The sequence below is a fragment of the Protopterus annectens genome, chromosome 10.part0, assembly GCF_019279795.1.
Source record: "Protopterus annectens isolate FY-2018-M chromosome 10.part0, PAN1.0, whole genome shotgun sequence".
NCBI lineage: Eukaryota > Metazoa > Chordata > Ceratodontiformes > Protopteridae > Protopterus > Protopterus annectens.
The window spans coordinates 1,146,958,964-1,146,981,468 of record NC_056744.1 but is presented as its reverse complement, the minus strand read 5'-3'; the positions used below and the strand labels follow the sequence as shown (position 1 = coordinate 1,146,981,468).

Here is a 22,505-nt window from a genome sequence, read left to right as displayed (position 1 = left end):
TTGCTGATGTGGTAGTTACAGAGGGTGTTATGCTTGCTGAAGAAAACTAGTATACTTTTTTGTCATTTAGTTTTAGTCCATGGTTATATCACCAGCTATTTTTGGGGAAAGACATGCTTGGAGGATCTTGGTGTCCTCCATGGGCACCAGGGGAGGGGAGCCCTCCCACTTTTGCAGATCATCTGCCCCTTTCATTTTCCACACGATGATGTCAGCGCACCTATTTCCGGCTGTTTTTGTGAGCGCAGGAATGACAGGATGTAACTGCAGAGTGAAGCAGCGGACTGCTCGTCTAGCAGAGTGAGAACACATTATAGCTGTAGTCTAGCAGAGTGAGTACACACTATAGATGTAGTCTAGCAGTGTGTGTGTGTGTGTGTGTGTGTGTGTGTGTGTGTGTGTGTGTGTGTGTGTGTGTGTGTGTGTGTGTGTGCGTGTCTGTGTGAATGCCCCCAGCAGGATACATCTGGTGGCAAGAGGTTCTCAGGCTCAAACCTTGTACCTTGGGTACAGGTAAAAGGAGCCAAAAGTCCCTAGCCACCATCACTTTGTGAATTTATGCCTCACAGTTTTGTTCTGTTCCTCTGGTTTGCAGGAGTGGTAAAACATTTTATTCTAGCAATTTTCTAAGGTTATAAAATCAGTATTTGAAATGTGTCCCTATTTTGGGGCTGTATTCCCCCATTATTGGCTTTGTTCTGTATTTTTGTGCTAAGAGGTTGAGAGCTATGGTGAGAAGTTAATTCACTAAATGAAATGATAGCCATTTAAGTTTGTCTTCCTGTTTTTCACAAAACTGCTGGTTTAGCTTAGTGGCATGTTTCTCTGACTGTAGTGTACAGGTTTCTGGGTTCAAGAGTTGGCAGTGAAATGCATGGTGGTAACAACATTTTATGCAAGCAACTTTCCAAAATTATACACGTAATGTTTAAAATGTGTCCCTGGTTTTTGGCCTTTTGCCCCCCCCCCCCAAGTGAAAATAAGTTCAACATGCTTACACTCTTCTGTGATTCTGCATTTATATATTGTGTGTAGAAGTAGACTGTTAATCATGGAAATGTTCTGAATAGGGCAGTTTTGTCATTATTGGTGCATGCATTTTGCTTCATTGCCTACTGGAAAAATGTTCAAACAGTAAATGTAAAATGCAATTGTATGTGGAAGTGGACTATTATCATGGAAATGTTCTGAATAGGGCAGTTTTGTCATTACTGATGCATGCATTTAGCTTCATTGCCTACTGGGAAAATGTTCAAACAATAAATTTAAAATGCAGTTGTGTGTGGAAGTAGACTGTTACCATGGAAATGTTCTGAATAGGGCAGTTTTGTCATTATTGGTGAATGCATTTTGCTTCATTGCCTACTGGAAAAATATTCAAACAAATTTAAAATGGAATTGTGCTTGGAAGTAGACTGTTATCATGGAAATGTTCTGAATAGGGCAGTTTTGTCATTATTGGTGCATGCATTTTGCTTCATTGCCTACTGGAAAAATGTTCAAACAATAAATTTAAAATGCGATTGTGTGTGGAAGTAGACTGTTATCATGGAAATGTTCTGAATAGGGCAGTTTTGTCATTATTGGTGCATGCATTTTGCTTCATTGCCTACTGGAAAAATGTTTAAACAATAAATTTAAAATGCGCTCTAATGTAAGTCTAACAAGTGTGCTGTATTATACAAGGAATATAATTTAATACAATCAGGAGGGTGAATCAAGGAATGCATACATGTATGCATGGCCCTAAAAATGTGTTTGAAAACAGCCCAAAGGAAAGTGTGAAAGGCTCAAAATCATGGCCAAATTTTAAGCTTTACTCTTGTTACCAAAGCAATGGATGAAGGTAAAACAGTTCACACCACATTACCTTGAGATGGCCAAGCCTTTTGACACAATCCCCTACTCAGGTGTAGTACAAGGGATGAATAATATAGGAGCAAACACTTACATCACCAGCTGCATTGCCAACTTGGCTCACGGGATGCAGGAGATCAAAACAGGGCAAGAGACCAGACACCAATGGAGTCCCCCAGGATTCGGTGCTGAGACCTTTCCTGTTTGGCATATACATCTCAAAAGTAAAAGGAAATACCAAAGAGCTTTGGCCAGCTAACTGCAAGCTAGGATAAGTTACTGAATTCCCAAATGACTTAACCATCATACAGGAAGGTTTGTCCCAAATAATAAGTGGTGTCAAAATCATGACAATGCCCTCTGAGAACTGATCCAATTGTTTAGCATTTGGGAATTTGTGTGTACAATGACATAACGTTTGACCAACATGTGCCCAGAGTCATAAGAAAGCCTTTCTATATTGCACAGTTTATAAACAAATTGATTGTGACTAGATGTAGAGATGTTGTTATCCCCCTTTACAAAGCTCTCATTATGTCAATCATTTTGTATAATGCCCACTTTGGTATGTATCTGTCCAGCCCCATGCAACAACTGGAATACCTTCAGAGATACCTTACTAAAAGGATACAAGTCCTAAACAATAGGTCTTGCATGGACCACCTCAAAGATTTATTACTATACTCAGTATCCTACAGAGTGCTTAAAGGTGACATGTCTGGCATACAAAGCATCCTCCGACATAATCCAGATGGACCTACTGAACATCAGCAAGTCAAATGGCATCAGAAATACTCAGTCCTGGTATCTAAACTGAGTGTTGTGGAGAGATGGATATATATCACAGAGGCTACCACTGTTCCGGAACAGACTATCCATAAAAATAAAGCAAAGCTCATCCATCCATATTCAGCTGCAACTTGGATCTAAGGATGGGTAAAAGAAAATGTACTCCAGGATTTCCCCTCATGCCACTAATGGATAGAGGCAGCTCCTAAATGCTGCATCTGTTACATGGCCCCCTAAAATTATCTATGGTATGATCACAGTTCTCACTAGGGCTAATATACAATTATCAGCCATAGGGATAGCTAAGACCAATCAGAAAATGTTAATTCAAGCACCAAAAGGGAATTGTCTAAGCTTAAAATGTCCTCCAAGTGAACCTATGATGTGGTAGCAAATAGTTATAAAAAAAAATTACCCTTTTTAGTTCACTAAGTGCCCCTGTCACCCTACACCCCCCCCCCCCCAGTCTTTAACAGCTTACCTATGGTGTCCTCTGGAAAGTTTACGATGGCACCAAGTGTACAGTCCTATACAAACTTGGTCTGTTATAAACCCTTAACATTAGCTTTGACCACTGAGAAGTAAATGCCAAAGAGGAGTCACCCAATCACCGAATGCTGCAATACACTGTGAGTGACAGATCTTTTGGAGGAAATACAACCATCCACCGTAATTTCTGGGTTCTATTTGAGATCCAGTTTGTTATCAAATGAGTTATGCAGGGCTTAATATTTAGCTGGGAGAGTGTATCAACAATATCTGAGTGTAGGATGGTGTTGACTGCCTTTGCAAGGTCTAAATATCTGGTGTGTACCAATTTTCCAATTTCCATTGTCTCATTACCTTTTCAAAGAAGCCAAGCAGGTTAAGCAGGTATGATCTGCCCTTGAGAAAACTGAACTGGCTTGGGATGAGAGTCTGTAGGCCACTTATGTCCTTACTTATTATTTCCATAATGATCCTCTTGATAGACTAACAGATGAGGCTGATAAGTTAAATGGGTCTATTATTACTTAGGTTGGTTGACATTCCAGCTTTGTGCATAGAGATTGCTGTAGCTGTCCTCCATTCATCTAACACAAAGCCTGTTTGGAGGAGATTTGATAGGTTCTTTTTACGAGCTGGTCAGTAGGTAGTCAGATATGTTGTCTGGACCCACAGTAGCAGTATGTTTTAGCTTTGGAAATTGGATTGAGGACTTGTTCTTGGGAGATTTGAGGGGGAGTATAGATGGGGATATGTGATCAGGGAATGTAGGGGGGAGATGGGATAAAGTTAAAGCTAAATTTGTCTTTGTAGATTGGCTATGTCCTCAGGGTCTTGACTTGTAATATATAATTTACTATTTGCTCTGTGTGATGCTGGACATTTTTTATGAGGTTTATCACATAGTTAATGAAGGCTTTATGGCCATCATTTGCCAAGAAGGCTATTTTTCCCTCATATATATCTTTGGTAGATTTGATCTAGGACCAGAGTTCCATGTTAGGTTTAACAAGAACATTTTTGACTTCTTGACAGCCGCATGTATTATTGCATGCAATGATTTTGGTAAAAGATTCCACATATGCAGTGGGGTCATCTGATTGGAAGTGAATGTTGAATTCAACCAGATCATTCAGTTTTAGTAGATTAGCCTTTGCATAATCTATGAATGCTAAGGAATTTGAAGATGCTTGTGGTTTCAGTTTTATAGTGAATGTGACTGATTTATGGTCCAGTGTGAGGGAGGAAGTTATGACTGGTGAAGAACAAAGATGTCATATATTGATGAGGACCAAGTCCAGGATTTTGTCTTGAGTGCAGGCTAACTGGTCCAGAAAGACTAGATTTATGAAGTTCTGAGATCTCTGGGCATACATTTTAGAGGATGTTTAAGACTCCCACTTCATAAAGTGGTAGTTAAAATCACCTAGGAGAATGCTGTTTGGCCTAATGGACAGGGACATCACACTAGTCTGGAAGGAGGTATGGGCCATGCAGAGCATAGCGGGGATCCTGTATAATTGGCTATAATGTGATAGAAGGGTTGTGAATGGTAAGCTGGATGTGGAGGACTTCCAGGTCTTTATCCTGTCTCATAAGCCTTGAGGTGAGCTTGAACACATGGTGGGTGTTGAAAACCTGCACTGATGGGGTGCTTTCAATGGTCCTGAACCACGTCTCCATGATGATGCATATATTGATGCATTCCAGGGTAAGCAGTGCTTATAGTGAATGTATTTTTTGATTTTCCTAGCATTGAGCAGCTACATCTTTATGTAATCTAGATTTTGCTTTGTTAAGTTGGAAGCTTTTGAAGACTGATGTTGCCTAAAAAAGAGTGAGCAAGGTTTTGGCCAAAATGAAAAGTCCTGGGGGAAAGGTGCAGGCCACTTCTGGAAAGCAGTTTGGACTGTCTACCATCTCTTTCCAGGATCATATGTTTTGGATCCCCTTGAATGACACCAGAAGCTAAGCCAATTGCTGAAGTCAGTCATCTTTTGTTTATATTCTGGCATCATTCTAGGTGAAGGTAGGCTGCTGCTCAATGCTAGGTTTGTAGCTGTCTTGGGCACATGTTCTGAGAGCTCTATCATGTCTCTCTTCGTATAATGCAGGGAGGAATGTCTCATGTCATTTGCTTCCTTGTGCACTAATTGTGACCTTCATCTTACTCAGCCTGGTGAGTGGTGCATCAATGTGTCCCACTCTGGACTTACCTATAACTAGGATGTTAGATTGTGTGGAAGCTTTTCTTAAGTATTTTTGATACAAGACAGTGAGAGCCTTAGATACATGTTTCAAGGTGGGTGCTACCTGAGTTGACAGTTTGTGAGGTGGTTGATGGTATTTGTTTCTTACCTTATATTTGGGATGCTTCTGTCATTTACTTAGGTTACTTTTAAAAGCCTCAGCATATGCATGCCTATGTGTTTGGTCTGTATTGTGCACGACAGGGATGTGCAAGGTCTTTATAGTCCTCACTTTCATCACATTGATAATCTCTAACTAAAGCTATCATGCCTGATATCTGTAAAACAGCTATTGTTATACCCTTCCCCAAAAAATCTAACACCTCCCAGGACACTAACTTCTGTCCCATTTCCATTCTTTCCATACTTGATAAAATCCTTGAAAAATTAGTTTACAATCAACCGTTACATCTCCCAATATAATCTGCTAACCTCAGAACAGCTTGGCTTTTGGGCTGGTAGGAGCACTTCTACAGCACTTTGGACACTTACTGATGGCATCCTCCTGGCCTGGCTATGAACAAACACCTCCTCACTGGAGCCAACTCTATTGATCTCACTAGCGCTTTTGATCTGATTGACCATAACATTCTGTTGGAGCACCTAACTGAAGCTAGAATTAGCCCAGTTACAGCTCCCTAATTAAAAATAATTTTTCTGATTGGTACTTCTCTGTCCAGGTCCGGAATACCATCTGTTTCACTCCTCTCTTCCACGGGACTCCATATTGTTCTTTTTCCCATTTTCATTAATATTGTATATAGTTAATAACTCTGTGCCCTTACCTTGCTCTATTCCTTCACTTTTCACTCTCTTGTTCTTCCCTCCATACGCTAACCATCCTTTCCTATTGTCCAATGTGCTGTACACTTTATTACTATTATTGTGACCATTATTGATCCATTGTTATTGATTCAATGTTATCTACATATAACATTTTGTTTGTATTTTGAATAAGTTCTTTGGCCACTGTCACTAATATTTGTCTGGACTGAAACTGAAATAGTTCCATTTGGATCAGTGCTCTACCAGGTTACCAAACAGAATAAATAAATAAAGAAATAAATAAATAAATAGATAGATAGACAGATAGGTATAATATGGTGCTGTGTGTTACTGACAATCTGATTGCTGTTTCTAGTGGCTTTATATGACAGCTTTGCCTACATAACATTTTATAAGTACATCTCTCATACATTGTGTCAGTTTGCTTAAGTAGCATGTAGTTGTCAGTAAATGTGAGACAATTACTACATTGTCTCAGGATGCCAGTTTCAACCAAGCTAGGTGCAGAGGCAGTTGGAAAATGCAAATCTACAGCTCTGGGTGCTTACTAATGAAGGCTAAAAGGAGAGTAACAAGTATGAGGTTTGGAGTTGATTACTGCCTAAACACTTGCTATAGTCTTCCTTTGACAGATACCCTAGATAAAGTCTACTGCAGCTGGACTCAAAGGAAAGCTATGCTGCACACAGGCCATGAACACGTTCTCACCAAAACTGCAACCTACCACTCAGTGAAGTCCCATACATACTGCCCAATGAAGAACAGGAAAAGTGTCCCTCTTCTCCTTTTTTCATAAGAGCTAAGCTGAAGCACCAAACCTAGGCTGCCTCCTAGGAAGCAATTTACAGGCTTTCCAGAGATTGGTAATTACTAGAAAGATCAGAAAATCATGTCCATGTACTCCTTTGCTGAATGGAGGAAAACAGAAGCACTACATTCAAGCTGATTTTCAAAAAACAGTTCTTGGTCTCTCTAGTATTTGGTAGTTTAGTCCCAGATGTTACAGATTTTAAAAGTAAGATAAAAAAATGGATTCATACTCTGAATACTGCAGTGTGTACTAAATGAGTGGGATGGTATGAAACAGAGGTTCACTCAAGCTTTAGTGTCTAAGGGTACCCAGTAGAATGAATAAATGAATTGGGACTGAGAGGAGCTCTTGAAGTTAAACTTCCAGTAGAGACAGGCAGCTGAAAACCCACCCAATTTAAAAGTACAACAGTAACTCATCAGTGGATGGGGAAAAATCTCCAACAGAAAGTCAATCACTGATTATGTGTGAATGATTCAGGTGTTTTCAGTCTTGTAAAACTACTTGGTAGTCAGGATACATGCACTAGCAGTGGGAATCACATGATAAACGAGGAGACACTATTGTAGTAGTATCCTTTAAAATGCATACATTGGAATGCCTTCAAAATAGCTTGGCTTTTCACTGTATGACTTATTAGTGGCATTTTTAAAAAATTAAGGAAGCATATGTGGGTGTTGGCTGTGGTGGTGCAGCAGTTAGCATTGTCACCTCTCAGTAAGAGGTTCTCTGGTTCAGTTCTTGGCTGGAGCTCCTTCTCTGTAGAGTCTGCATGTCCTTCCTGCAGTTGAGTGAATTTTAAAGACATGCAGGTAGGAGCAGGAATGTGTGTGCCTTCTGTGAAGGATGGGTGCCGGGCTGGCAACTCGACACTGTAAAAATCCACTGCCAGTCAATAGCGGAATGGTGATCTGCCGTGGTGACCCCTAACTGGGAAAAGCTGAAAGTCTTTTTTTATGTATGCATGTGTGGAGGTGGGAGGACTAAAACTTTTTAACAATTTCTGCATCTAAATTCTTCCACTTCTGTACTACTTGAATACTTCATGAAAACCCAACCTGTGCTAGCACCCCCCCCCCCACTTTCATGGAGCATGTAAATATTTTTAGCCATATTTATTTTGATTTATTCATTAGATCATCAGGACGTGACGGAACAGATTCATTATGAATGATTTTCTTCCATGTCCTGTACAGAGAAAAATACTTTTTAAGTAACACTAGTTGGTTTTATAAATGTGCAATGCTTTGTGGGATTAAAAGAAAAACAAAGAAAAGGTTCTGACTTTCTAGCCAATTATTTAGAGTAGAGTACTTATGAGTTTTTCAGATACTGCATTAGTAAAGATGTTGAAATGTGAAAACAGTTCAGAAAATCACGATGTAGACACTGCATAAAAATCCATATGAAAAAGTCAGAAAAATGAAAGAAAAAAAAAAGAAGTGAAAAGAGGGGACAGTATGGGAAAAGGAAGAGTGTGACTGGAAATTAATGGAAGTAGTTTAGGAATGAGGGATTTTTAAGTGAAAATCCTCAGGCATGTGGGATTAAGTCTATGTTTGTGTGCATGTGGAGATGGGCAGTGATGTATAAGGAAGCTGAATTGGGAAGTTTAAAAGTTATATGCGATATTATTACCTTAATGGTGGAGTTGTGAATGCCAGCAAAATAGAATATCAGTAGAAGCTCAACAATCACTCACAGTGTTACAGCTAGACAAGATTACAACTGAATTAAAACAACCAGTTCTATCTTTGTCTTTCCATGAACACAAAATAAAGTGTATTTTTGCAGGGCAGCAAACTGAATGAAGCACACATATGGGGACAAGCCTCCCAAACCAGCTGACATTACATACACCAACTTCACATTCTGAGAAATATAAAGAAATTAGTAAACTACAAGAAAAACCTAGCCAAACTAGAGTTTTCACTGTGTGATACCTTAAACCTCTTGTGATAGAGGCCCATTGGATATATGCAATCGACCCCTTAAGGACATCAAGTGTATCAGCTATATGGCTTTTGATTGTCCATGACTTTTTACTTTTTGTTTTTTTTTAAGTCTTTATGGACAAATTCAGGCCAACAAAGCCAAACGCCACTAGCTGTGGACATGCACGTTTCGGCCTTCTATGACCTCGTCAGCACAGCATACATATACAAATATAAAGAAGGGAGAATTCTGGGAAAATAAATGAATCGCAGCTGGTGCATACTTAAAAAGAGCATCAGTAGTGATTTTCTATGGAAAACAGCTATTAGGAATTTCAGCTTCACTGAGTTTAACTCGATTAGCTGGCACCCCGTGCTGTTTAACCTCAATGAGGTATAGTGAAACCACTAGAAGGTCATGCTAAAGGGAAACTAGAAGTCATACAGCACATATGTGGCAGGCATAAGAAAGGTTCAAGAAATGAAAACATGCAAAGTCAATGAAAACTGTTAAGAATTTATAGGCATCTATTTAGGGCAGAAACAGCTAGACATTCTAGTCAGTATGTGATGAGATATCATTATTTTTTTTATTAAATAGTATTTATTTCTGTGTTAGAATATTAGAATATAATATCAGCCTGGACCACTGACACTTCTACAAAATGAACAGCTAGATTAAAATATGCTTGAATGATTTCTGTTTTGAGTTCATACGTTTTGACTTCTTTTGTGGTAGGACACTTCAACAGGATAATAAAACATGAAAAAGGAAATTCAGATCACACTCACTAGTCATTAAATATAGTTCATGAAAGAAAAACATTGTATACCAATATATAAATACAGCTGTACAACTTTTAATTCTGCATAGTCTAAGCCTTTTGTGTCATATTCTGGTTGCAGAGGAATGTTATATGATTTTTTTGCATTACTGAAAACATATGTCTAAGATACAGCAATACACAAAGTCTGAGTTTTATTCCTGTTACCACATATCATTGACCCACTCTATGCTCACTACCTCTTTTCTGCATCAGATTGTAACTACATAATGAAATCAACACTATGGGTTTCATTTTTTTTATAAAAAGTATCGTCACAAGACAATTTTCAAAATGCAAACCAGTATAAAAATACAAGTTTGCTTTATATAGTATTTATGTCTAGAAATTCTGTTACAGTGTTGTTTTTTAAAACACATTCATTATTTGAATACCTCGCAATGCTATATAATGCCTTCCTCAAGAAAAGAAGAGAAATCTGAGAACAACCTCTGCTTGGCATTTGTCTTTTGAGACATGTGTTTGCAATATCTTTCTGTATATGCATTTTCTCAGTAAATACATCACTGAAACATAATTACTGCAATAGTCAAAACAAATGTGAACAAATATAACAAACAATCAGCTATAAAACCAACCCCTTCTTGGACTCTGTCTAAGACAGTGTTTGGTAAAAAAATAACTTACAGATCATATTTGGCTTGTCCCCCAGGAAAGGGAATTTTGCGATCAAGTACAACTCAACAAAATTAAAAAATGCTACAAGCAAAATCCTATTACACTGACAGCTCTTCAATTAAAGAATAATAACTATAAATCTCAAGGTACATTATAAGTAACACATTAAAAAAGAGGAGACATTAAACCAAACAAGAATAACAACACTATAATTTAGTTCCCGACATAAATGAGCTAATGATTGTTTGTTTGTGTCTTTCGGCTTTTAGGGGTCGCCACAGCAGAACTCCAGTCCGCTAATGATTGGTAGTTGATTTTTACGTGCTGAGTTACCAGCCCTGATGTATAACCTTCAACGAAGGTACGCCCATTCACGCATGTCTCCATGCAGAAGATGCTCTAGCTGAGAATTGAACCGGACAGCATCTTACTGTGAGGCGACAACACTACCGCAGCACCACCTTCGCAGTCCTAAATACATTATTAGTACCAGCAGCTTGAAATGAATTGCATCCATTTTCCAAACACCAACTTTAACTACTGTGTAATCAAAGGGAAGTTGTTTGCAACTGATTCCAACCCTTAGTGGCACAAGCAATGAAACTACACCAAATAGGTTACTAGTTTTTGTTGGACACACACATACACCTACATTCTTTCTCGCACATAGCATGTATACTGATGGGCAATTCTGAAGATCAACAAATCACCTATAGCCTATCTTTGAAATGCTGGGTAAAAACAAAACAACTGGAGGGCATCTAGCCTTAACAAAGAAGATATCAGAGAACCAGGCACTGTAGGCCAGCAACTTTTATAGTTGTGTCATTCACTATTGGTTGTGTGAAATCACACTTGGAAAATATCAGAACCAAAAACAGTACTAATTTTTGCATGTATACTATCCCCTGCAATAGAAACATGATATTTTTCTGCCATGACTGTAAAATATAATATTTTATGGAACTGTGGAGAAAGAAACAGAGTGCTAAAAATATCTAGAGTCCAAAACTTAAAAGTTTCTCTCTCTCTGTCTCTGTGTCTTACACACACACACACACACACACACACACACACACACACACACACACACACACACACACACAAACACACACACAAGCACAGACACACACACTCACAAACACATGTACACATGCTCACACACACAGGCATGCACACGTATGCACAAACACACACAGACATACATGTACACATACATACATGCACAAATTCTTATATTCAAGCAACTTTAGAAAAAAATAATCAATACAACTGAGCTTCTTTTCAAACGTTGGGTATAAAGATACAGTCGCTAAGATCTGTGTGATGCTTCAGAAGTTATTATTCACTCACTGATTTTATTTGTATAAAACTAATATTTTATGATAGTATTCAGATTAATGTAGTATCAATCAATGATTATATAACATTTGTTTCTTACCAGAAAAGGACTCCAACAAATACAGGAGACACACATTATGGCTAGAAGCTGAGTAATCATCTCAAAATGATGAGATCTCCCTTGTCTGTGATGGATATTATGAATTTTTGCTCTGATGAGAGTTAATCCTGTGACAGCATTACAGAGAAATGAAACTGTAAGGGATACCAGCCCTAGGCAGGAGAACAGAAGAAGGAAAAAGCTGTCCAGCCAGTCTTTAATATTCTTAGTTCTAAAAAAGCACCATGTCTTTGAAGGCTGAATTTCATATGGTCTTGAAAATATAATTGGCATTAGTGCTATCATAACTGCAAAAATCCAAACAAATGCAAGCATTGCTTTAATATGCCTTAAAGTCATTTTTGTAGAATGGAAAATAGGTTTGGTAACTCCAATGCAGCGTTCTACAGCCATCACACTGCCAAGGAGCAGAGGGCACGAGCCAAAGAATACCATGCACATCCCAAAGATGTTGCAGAAAACATTTGACTGGTCGATCCACTTCCAGTCCTTGTCGGCTGCATAGACAAACACTGCAATGGCTCCATTAATGAGATGGCCAAAAAGGTCAGTGATCACCAGGCCACTGGCACAAAGAAGAAAGGACGCCTTTGATTTCAGCTTGAATCTTTGATAAGCTTTTATGAGAATTGCTATGGCAAGACTATTGGAAAGAATACCAACAGTCATGAAAATAATTGGAAAAATGACAGATACTTTTCGTTCTGCGAAACAAGCTGCTTGCGACAAATTCCCCTCTTTGGGATACTCCAGGAATTCTGAGTTGTTTTCAGATGTTGGCATTGTAAGGCTGGTCTAACTGATCATTTTGCAAGCCTTGTAAATAAAACATACCTGGAAAACAAAGAATAATTCAATGACCCAACTATTTTCGCAATAATAAAAACACAGCACTGACTGACTGACTAACTAGCTACCATGTCCATGATACCAATAACAGATCTAATTGCTAAATATGTTTACTGTTTTGATAGTTAAATTAAATTGTAGAAATAAGGCACATTTACTTAAACTAGTTTACATTTTAGATGAGACCACTGTGCAATCTGAATGAAGGTCAATAGAGTTAGGGGAGTCATGCTCATAAACAGTTGCTATATGGCAGAAAGGATGGGACAGGATACTTCTAGAATATCATGAAGAGATAATAATGGTCAGTGTTTGAATCCTGGCTTAATTAAATATGCTTATGTGTCAGCTTACCTTACAGAGTTAATAATGAGTGACTAACAGGCTTTATCTTGAAGTCTTGGTTCTGATTTCCTAAGCATCCACTTACAAATCATGTGCTTCAGTGCAAATCACTTAACCAGGTAATGTTCTTAAGTCACCATGAAAACAGGCCCATGTGCCTACTGGGCCCACATAGTTAGAAAATGAATATTCTTAACAGCATACTTAAATGAAAATGAAAAATAAACTTGTACAATATACCGCATACAAAGTTATTTGTTAACAAATGAATTTCACCAGCATTGCATCAGAAACTGCAATCAACGTAAACACTTATAGTCAGTTTTTAAAAACCTTCTAGATATTCATTGCTGAAAAAAACATGCATTCTTCACAAAAACTCTGAAGCCTAGTAAAACATATACCCTGGACTCACACCAAAGTGTTTTCATCATTTACTTGATTACATTATTACTTTTGTCCATTTCAGTTGCTTCTTATTTATTCTTTTTCAATTGCAGATGGATTTTTGGTGTGTGTGTGTGTGTGTGTGTGTGTGTGTGTGTGTGTGTGTGTGCGCGTGGCTCTACCTAATAACACCGACATACCAAAACACCAACAACGAAATAACCGACACCACAAAACTGAAAGTTCAAAATCACGAAACTTCACATGCCTGACAAACCACAATCCCGACAATCAACAAAACAGACCTTATCCGAAAAATACACACACAACACAAGCACACCAAAAACCTTACAAACCTACACTAAACCTTACATACACAACTATCTATGCACTAAGCTTAACCCAAACCCTAACCCAAAGGTCCGTCACCATCGCACACTTACCTTACCCGCACCCTAACCCTAACTCACTTAATCCGCCCCTAACCCTAAAGTCCATCACTATCGCACACTTACCTTACCCACACCCTAACCCTAACTCACTTAATCTGTCCCTAACCCTAAAGTCCATCACTATCGCACACTTACCTTACCTGCACCCTAACCCTAACTCACTTAATCCACCCCAACCCTAAAGTCTGTCACTATCGCACACTTACCTTACCCGCACCCTAACCCTAACTCACTTAATCCGCCCCTAACCCTAAATTCCATCACTATCGCACACTTACCTGACCCACACCCTAACGTCCCTCACTATCACACACTTACCTTACCCTGACCCTAACGTCCATCCCTATCGCACACTTACCTTATCATGTCGGTGTTCTCAGCGTCAGGCTTTTTAACTGTCAGTCTTCTCCGTTGTCGATCTTCCGGTGTCGGTTATCTCGTTGTCGGTGTTTTCCGCTTTCGGCATAATCAGGTAGACCCGTGTGTGCACATGCACATTTGTATGGGTGTTTGGGTGTATGTATATGCATGAGTGTATGTGTGCAGGTGTGTGTATGTGTTTTATGTGTGTGTGTGTATGTGCATGTGCACATGTGTATGGGTGTGTGCGTATATAAATATATATCATACCTCTCAACCTCTTAGAGCAAGAAATCTGGACAAAGCAATGAATTAAAGTGGGACAAAGGCCCAAAAATAGAGATACTTTTTAAATATTGCTTTTACAAACTTATAAAGTTGATAGAATAACAGGTTATGAATTAGCATAAATTTTCTGAAGGGGATGAAGTCTAAAACTCAAATGTCTGTCATCATTTTTTTAACTTCACTCTTTAATGATTTGCCTCTAATTTACCAGAACATCACAATTTTATGAAAAACACACCAAAAATATGAAGCAAAAATCTGGACATTCTGAGGAAATCTGTACAGTTGAGCGGTATATATATATATGCATGAGTGTCGGTGTGTATGTGTGCAAGTATATGTGTATGTGTGTGTGTGTGTGTGTGTGTGTGTGTGTGTGTGTGTGTGTGTGTGTGAGGGTAAGTGTTTGTACATCAGCATCTCATTGGTTCAGGGGAGGAATACTAGAGAGGTTAGGTGTAGCAAAGCTAGTGTTCAGTTCAAAGACGTGTTAATGATCCATTAATGACATGCTACTCGGTATGGCTTTATCATGTATCTGAACCTCAGAATATCACTGTTGAGCTGCTGGGCATAGCAACACTGCCCAGATATTACTGCTGATGATATTTGTCTGAATCCCTGCCAAAGTCTGGAACTTCTTATTTGTTGATTAACTGACAACATTCCCGACAAGACAAAAATCAGACAAAAAGATGAAAAAAGTGTAAACTGAAGGAGGGCAATCAGTTAGGTTACTTTGTTGTTGCAGAACCCAACTATAATGACATTCCCATTAAGGGAAAAGGTAGCACATTGCTAAAAGACTGAAAAGTCAAGTGAACTCAAACTTCATAGATGGGTCAACAGATAATATAATCCATATGCTTGTACATTAACTGCCAGATGTCTTTCTTCAGCACAATATTAAAGCATAAGGATACAGAGAAGATTTGGAATTGCCAAACAGCATTTAAAACAGATGTTTGCGGTTGTGGGGGTTCTGTCGCACAACTGTCTTTAAAAAAAAAAAAAAAAAAAATATATATATATATATATATATATATATATATATATATATATGTGTGTGTGTGTGTGTGTGTGTGTATGTTTGTGTATATATATATATATATATATATATATATATATATAAAAATATATATATATATATATATATATATATATACATATATATATATGTGTGTGTGTGTGTGTGTGTGTGTATATATATATATATATATATATATATATATACATATACATATGTGTACATATTCATATTTATCGATATTTCTATGGATATGTATAAGTATAAATATCCATGATAATATATGCTTACATACATTTACACACACACACACACACACACACACACACACACACACACACACACACACACACACATATGCACGCAGACACACTCTATGACACACAGATACAACATTACTATTGTACTCCTTGCTGTTTTCACCCACTGTTTTCTTACCTTTAAGTCATCTTATACAACTTTCTCTAGGTTCTTTTCTTTGTTTGTTATTGCTGCAGTTTCATTCAAGTTGTGTACTGATTTTTTTGAATTTTGTATCCAAGATGCATTATTTTGCAATGTTGCTATGTTTTAAATACCACTTGCTTGGCACATCACTTTTTGCCCTTTGTATAACTAGGTATGTGCCATTTCTGCTGAACGACTTTCTATCACCATCAAGAAAGATAAACTCTCCCTTTCAGGCCTTGTGTAAGGTCAGGTATAAAGTACAGTGAAAGGGATCATCCCCCACACTGAATCTCACTAGTTATACCTGTGTTTTTCTTTTTAGTTATTCTGTTACCCAGTGAGTACCTAGTTAATATCTTACTTGTACTTCTAACCTAGGATCCCCTACAAGTTTGCCAATATTTCAAATTGGATTTTATGTGGTACTGTGTTGATGTAGGTAGTATCAGAGCTTTGGCCAGTTAACATCTACCTGAAATCAGGTGGATGTATAAGTGAATTTAAGTATACTTTTATCTGCTCTTTTGCATATAGTACTGTATTTAATTTATTTATTTGTGTTTTTCACTGAATATTAACTCAACTGAAGTTGTGGCTGTCTCTCTACAGAGTACTTTTTAGAATTTCTGTGTAGCCATTCATAGCAGTGGGGGTAGTTTCAGCTCGTCACTGACATTATGTCTTGCCTTATATAAGTGGTACATTTTGAGTTATCTCTGCTTAATATTAGAGCTTTGGCCGGCTAACATCTACCTGAAATCAGCTGGATGTGTAAGTGAATTTAAGTACATTTTATCTGCTCTTTTGCATATAGTACTGTATTTAATTTATTTATTTGTGTTTTTCACTGAATATTAGCTCAACTGAAGTTGTGGCTGTCTCTCTACAGTTAGTTCCCTACCCACCCTTCCTGTTCTTGTTTTGGTGTTAATGTTGGTGGCTTTGAAATTGCCCACCCCTCTTGTAGATTTGTATTTGGATACTCCTTCTGGGCCCATCTCATTTGCTCACTCAACTGAGTGCAGTGAGATCATATTCTGATTTCAGGCACTCCTACTGTGTACAAAGAGAGCATTTGGGAAGAACAACGCCTGTAGCCTTTTAATCCTGCTCTGTTTCCTCCCTCAAAAAAAAAATATATATATGTATATATATATATATATATATATATTATTCATCTGCTCTTACTGTAACTGTCTTAGTTGCTCTTCTGTGTGCTACCTGTTCAGTCGCTCTTACTCTGCACTTATTACTGCTTGTTAGTAGCCTTCCAATTTACTGCCTTCTGCACTTATTTTTTAGTCATTTGTTAATTTAATTGCATTTATTTGACGTGTATTTGCCATAGTGTTGCTACACACTCGGGTGTGCTGGCCTGCACTACAATTTGAATTGCATTTACTGCTTTTCTGTAACAAAAAAAAAAAAAAATTCTATGCTTGTTTCCTGCCTTTCCTGTAACTAGTCAAGTCCAGATACAGACTTGCTGTATCCAGGACTTTTGGTAAGCTTCTGAGCCCCCCAAGCCTTTCTGTGTTGGAGGGAAGCCTTCTAGCTTATCAGTGGGAGTGGTAAGCACTAGGTAGCCTATCTACCACTGGAAGAGTGGGTTTTGGCCCTGAAATTGTAGTTAATTGGCCATTTGGGCAGTTTTTCCATCTCTTTCTACTTTATGGTTATAAGCCTGTTTTGCGTTTGTTCCCTGCCTTTCCTTTAACTAGTGTAGTCCAGGTACAGATTTGCTGTATCCAGGACTGTTGGTAAGCTTCTGAGCCCCCCCCCCCCAAGCCCTTCTGTGTTGGAGAGAAGCCTTCTAGCTTATCAGTGGGAGTGGTAAGCACTAGGTAACCTATCTACCACAGGATGAGTGGTTTCTGGCCCAGAAATTATAGTTTATTGGCCGTTTGGGAAGCTTTTCCATCTCTTTCAACGTTCTGGTTTAAAAGCCATACTTGCGCTTGTTTCCCCACCTTTCCTGTTACTATTCTAGTCCAGGTACAGATTTGCTGTATCCAGGACTCTTTGTAAGCTTCTGAGCCCCCCAAGCCTTTCTGCGTTGGAGGGAAGCCTTCTAGCTTATCAGTGGGAGTGGTAAGCATTAGGTAGCCTATCTACCACAAGAGGAGTGGTTCCTGGCCCAGAAATTGTAGCTATTGGCCATTTGGGCAGTTTTTTTCCATCTCTTTCAACGTTCTGGTTTAAAAGCCATACTTGCGCTTGTTTCCCCACCTTTCCTGTAACTAGCCTAGTCCAGATACAGAGTTGCTCTATCCAGGAGTATTGGTAAACTTCTGAGCCCCGTAAGACTTTCTGTGTTGGAAGAAAGCCTTCTAGCTTATCAGTGGAAGTGGTAAGCACTAGGTAGCCTGTCTACCATGAGAGGAGAGGTTCTTGGCCCAGAAAATGTAGTTTATTGACCATTTGGACAGTCTGTCCGTCTCTTTCAACTTTATGGTTTAAAAGACCGCATCTGAGCTTGTTTCCCATCTTTCCTGTAACTAACCTACAGGGTAGCACTAGAAAGCCTTAAACTGATACAAGCCTTCTAGCTTAGAAGAGAGACTTTGGAGTGATTAAGTATCAGTTTTCTGTACTTTCTTGCTGTACTTAACTGTTTTCCGCCTAAACACAGATTTTCCAGCATTTATTGTGATTTAAAAGCTTGTTTTTTTCACATATTGTACTTATTTGACTGCCTGCACTTTTAAAAAGCTGTTTTTTGTTTAAATAATTTGTTTAACTGTTGTAGGCTACACACTAAAGTGCGATAACCTTTACTGATCGTTTGTAGTTGTTTAAGGCTGTTTAAGTGTATTTTTTACTGTTTTTGCCTTATCTTTAAAAAAAACCAAAAAAATTCCTTGTTTCCCACCTTTCTAAGCTAGTATAGTCCAGTTTTCAGGCTAGTGCTGAATTCAGGGCTGTGATACTACTTTCTGAGTTGCCCATACCTTACTTGGATAGAAGGAAGTTTCTCTGTTCACCTGTGAGAGAGGGGAGCTTTGAGCAACCTATATGTCCCTGGAGGAGTGGTTCCAGCCCAGAAGTTAGTAGTTTATTGGCCATTTTCGGTTAATTTCTCTCTCTTTCATTTCCCTACTATAAAAACCACATTTGCATGGTTTTGCACACCGGGCAATGCCGGTTAGCTACTATTAAATTATTCCCGGCTCCACTAAGTCTCCTCTTCAGTTTTTCCCTTGAAACTAGTCTAACTCTCAACCTAAGCACTTAAAAAGCATCTTACAGCACAGCACTTGCTCAGACCTAATAGCAAGCACTAATATACCCTGACACTGATTGCCCAGCAGGGCAAGGCTCTTTATTCACCCCTCACCAACCAAGCGACTAAGCAGCTCACCCTACTATTCAGGCATGACCAAAGGGCAACTTCAGGTGCACTCTCCAGTCCAGCTGGTGAATCTGGGTATTCTGAGGCAATGTTACAACTGCTTCATGTATGCAGACAACCCTCTCCTCCTACCACAAAACACTAACATATGCAAGAGATGCAATTATACAGCCAAACTGGAAGCTAAGCTGTCTCCACCCAAGACTGGAGCAGACAGTCAAGAGGAGAAGGTTAACACTTGTACCACACCTCCCGCCGCACACAGACCTACTAAAAAAGCACTGGCAAAAAATACACATAAATATACAAAATCATACTCGGAGGCTCTAAATAAAAACCTGCAAAAGCATCAGAGACCTCCAAAGCAGACACCCAAACAACCTGCACTTCCCGTCACAAACCAGACAACACATAAAACACAAAATCAGTGTGCCGCACAATCACAGCCCTTAAGGCGAAATAACATACCTAACACACTAGTAATAGGTGACTCTATAGTCAGACACACTCACGTCCCACTCACTAGGCTGGACAAGCAGAAGGTTACTGTTAGCTGCCTGTCGGGAGCCAGAATCTGCCACATAACACAAGCACTCAGGTCACTCCAGAACAAATGCAAATATGATTCTGTCATTGTTCATGTTGGTATGAATGACCTGAGACGTACCTCCCTGGACTACATGAAAAGAGACATGGAAGACCTCTCTGATCATGCAGCCCAGGCTGGTATGACCCTGACCCTGAGTAGCATCCTGCCCTCACCAAGAATGCTACCTCACTATAAAGAAAAAATGATCAATTTCAACAATTGGCTAAGCTTCTGGTGTCATTCAAAGGGGATCCAGTGTCTGTCAACCTCGGACAACATTCTCGACAAGCCGCATTGCTTCGCAAGAGATGGCTAGCACCTGTCACCCCTAGGCTTTCGAATTCTAGCCAAGGCTCTTGCTGTCCCCATAGTGCCTTTTTTAGGCAAGGCTTAAAAGTCAAACCCACCTCCGTAAACAGCACAATTAACAAAAAACTGAGGGTTATGCTACTCAGTGCCAGGAGTTTAAATCTCAAAATGCACTCGCTCAAAGCACTCCTCAGTATGGAGAACGTTGACATCTGTGCAGTAACTGAAACCTGGTTCAAGGCTCCAGAGAGCACCCCAGCACTTCTGGGTTACAACTCATACCTCACGTTTTGGCCACAGAACACGGACCGAAACAACAAGGAGGGGGTGTATCCATATTCATCAAGGATACCTACACCTCCAGGTTAGTGGCACAGCATGATACCTCTGAGATCATCCATGTGCAACTAACATCGGGCAAATCTGCAATGCAAATTGTGGCCTGCTACAGATCACCCTCCATGACCCAGGACCACCACTCCACCTTACTGGAGACACTGGAAAACATGAAGGTCCTACTGAACACCCTGATATTGGGTGATTTCAATTACCTTACCATTCACTGGGAAAACTACTCAAGAATAAATTCCAAGGCCCTAGCGCTTTCTGGAATTCATCAGCTCAAACACCCTGGATCAGTTGGCAAACTCCCCTACAACAGGTGAAATCATATTGGACCTGGTCATCACCAAGATGGGCGACAGGTGTTCCACACTGGAGGTCAACCCATCACTGGTTAGCTCAGACCATACACAAATCACTCTGGATGTCCACACCCCACCACCACCCCCAACTAAGGAAACCACAGTAAAAACCTTTTCTAAAGCAAGCTTCACCTTACTTAAGACAGAGGTGGTAAGTTTCACAGCCCCCACGCTAAAGGATAATGCTGCCCAAGATGCAGAAACCTTTACAAATGCACTTTATGAGCACCTACAAGGATGCATTGATTGTGCCATCCCTAACAAAACCAAGGCTCACTCCTCTAAGAGAAGGAAACCAGTTTGGTGGACCCCTGCAATAAACAGGCTATACAATAGAAGGAGGAAACTAGTTCAGAAAAAAAGCAAATCACAAGAAGGAAAGACATCCCTGATCAGTATCAGTAAGAAACTAAGGTCCCTCATGAAATCATCCAAGGCTAACTTTGAAAGAAAAATAACCAAGGATTCAAAAGATAACCACAAAGCCTTCTTCAGCTATGTTAAGAATCTAAGTGGCAACTCGCAGATATGCACTGAACTAGTGCAAAATAGCACAAAATATACTGAACCTACTGATATTGCCAACATCCTGGCAGATAGATTCAGTGCAAACTTCACCCCCTCTCACCTCCAAAAGGGCCTACAACAGTACTGGAAAAGTGTAGTTTCCCAAAAATCACAGACGCACAGGTGAAAACAGCCCTTTCAAAAGCCAAAAACACAGCATCAGTGGGACCAGATGGTGTCCCAGGCTGCATCTTGCACGAACTACAGAACAGACTAACCCCCCCCACCAAAACACGATGTTCAACCTCAGCCTCTCCACAGGCTATGTGCCCATAGAATGGTGCATAGCAACGGTTATTCCTCTCCACAAAGGAGGGGCCACAACTGACCCTGGTAACTATTGCCCCATAAGCTTGACTAGCCTGGTCTGCAAGGCTATGGAGCGCATCATTATGGAACTCATTAACAAAGACATTGAGAACCTCCAAACACTTGACCCAACCCAGTTCGGCTTTGTTAAGGGGAGATCATGACTACTAAACCTGGTTGACTTCTTCGAGACAGTCACCAAAGCCATAGACGAGGGAAAGGTGGTTCACACAGCCTACCTTGATCTCGCCAAGGCTTTCCACACAATTCCCCACTCGGGTATTACAGAAAAACTCACCAGCCAGAACATAAACCCCTACATCATGAGATGGGTCACCAACTGGCTTACAAACAGAACTCACAAGGTAAGAATAGCGGGCTCCAGGTCCGACTCTAAACCAGTCACAAGTGGTGTCCCACAAGGCTCGGTCCTGGGACCCCTACTGTTCAGCATATACTTCTCAGAAGTACAGGCAAACACAGGAGGACTATGACTAACCAAGTTCGCTGATGACTGCAAACTGGGAGCCATAATTGACTCTGCGGTTGACACGGACATCCTCCAAAAGGGCCTTACTGAGATGGACACCTGGTGTCAAAGTCATGGCCTCAAGCTAAATGCCAAAAAATACATAGTCATCCCATTTGGGAAAAACAAAACACCCACGAATTACCACATA

At 39.6% G+C, this 22,505-nt stretch overlaps 1 protein-coding gene across 2 annotated transcripts in view; it reads right to left on the bottom strand.

Moving 5' to 3' along the window:
* Nucleotides 1-22,505, bottom strand: part of PTGFR (prostaglandin F receptor) — a 400,309-nt gene that overhangs the window by 369,640 nt on the left and 8,164 nt on the right. For both annotated transcript variants that reach the window (XM_044085879.1, XM_044085880.1), the window contains one exon: nt 11,817-12,671. In XM_044085879.1, the coding sequence (XP_043941814.1) occupies nt 11,817-12,620 (804 nt within the window). In that variant the 5' untranslated portion in view covers nt 12,621-12,671. The remainder of the gene's footprint in view (nt 1-11,816; nt 12,672-22,505) is intronic.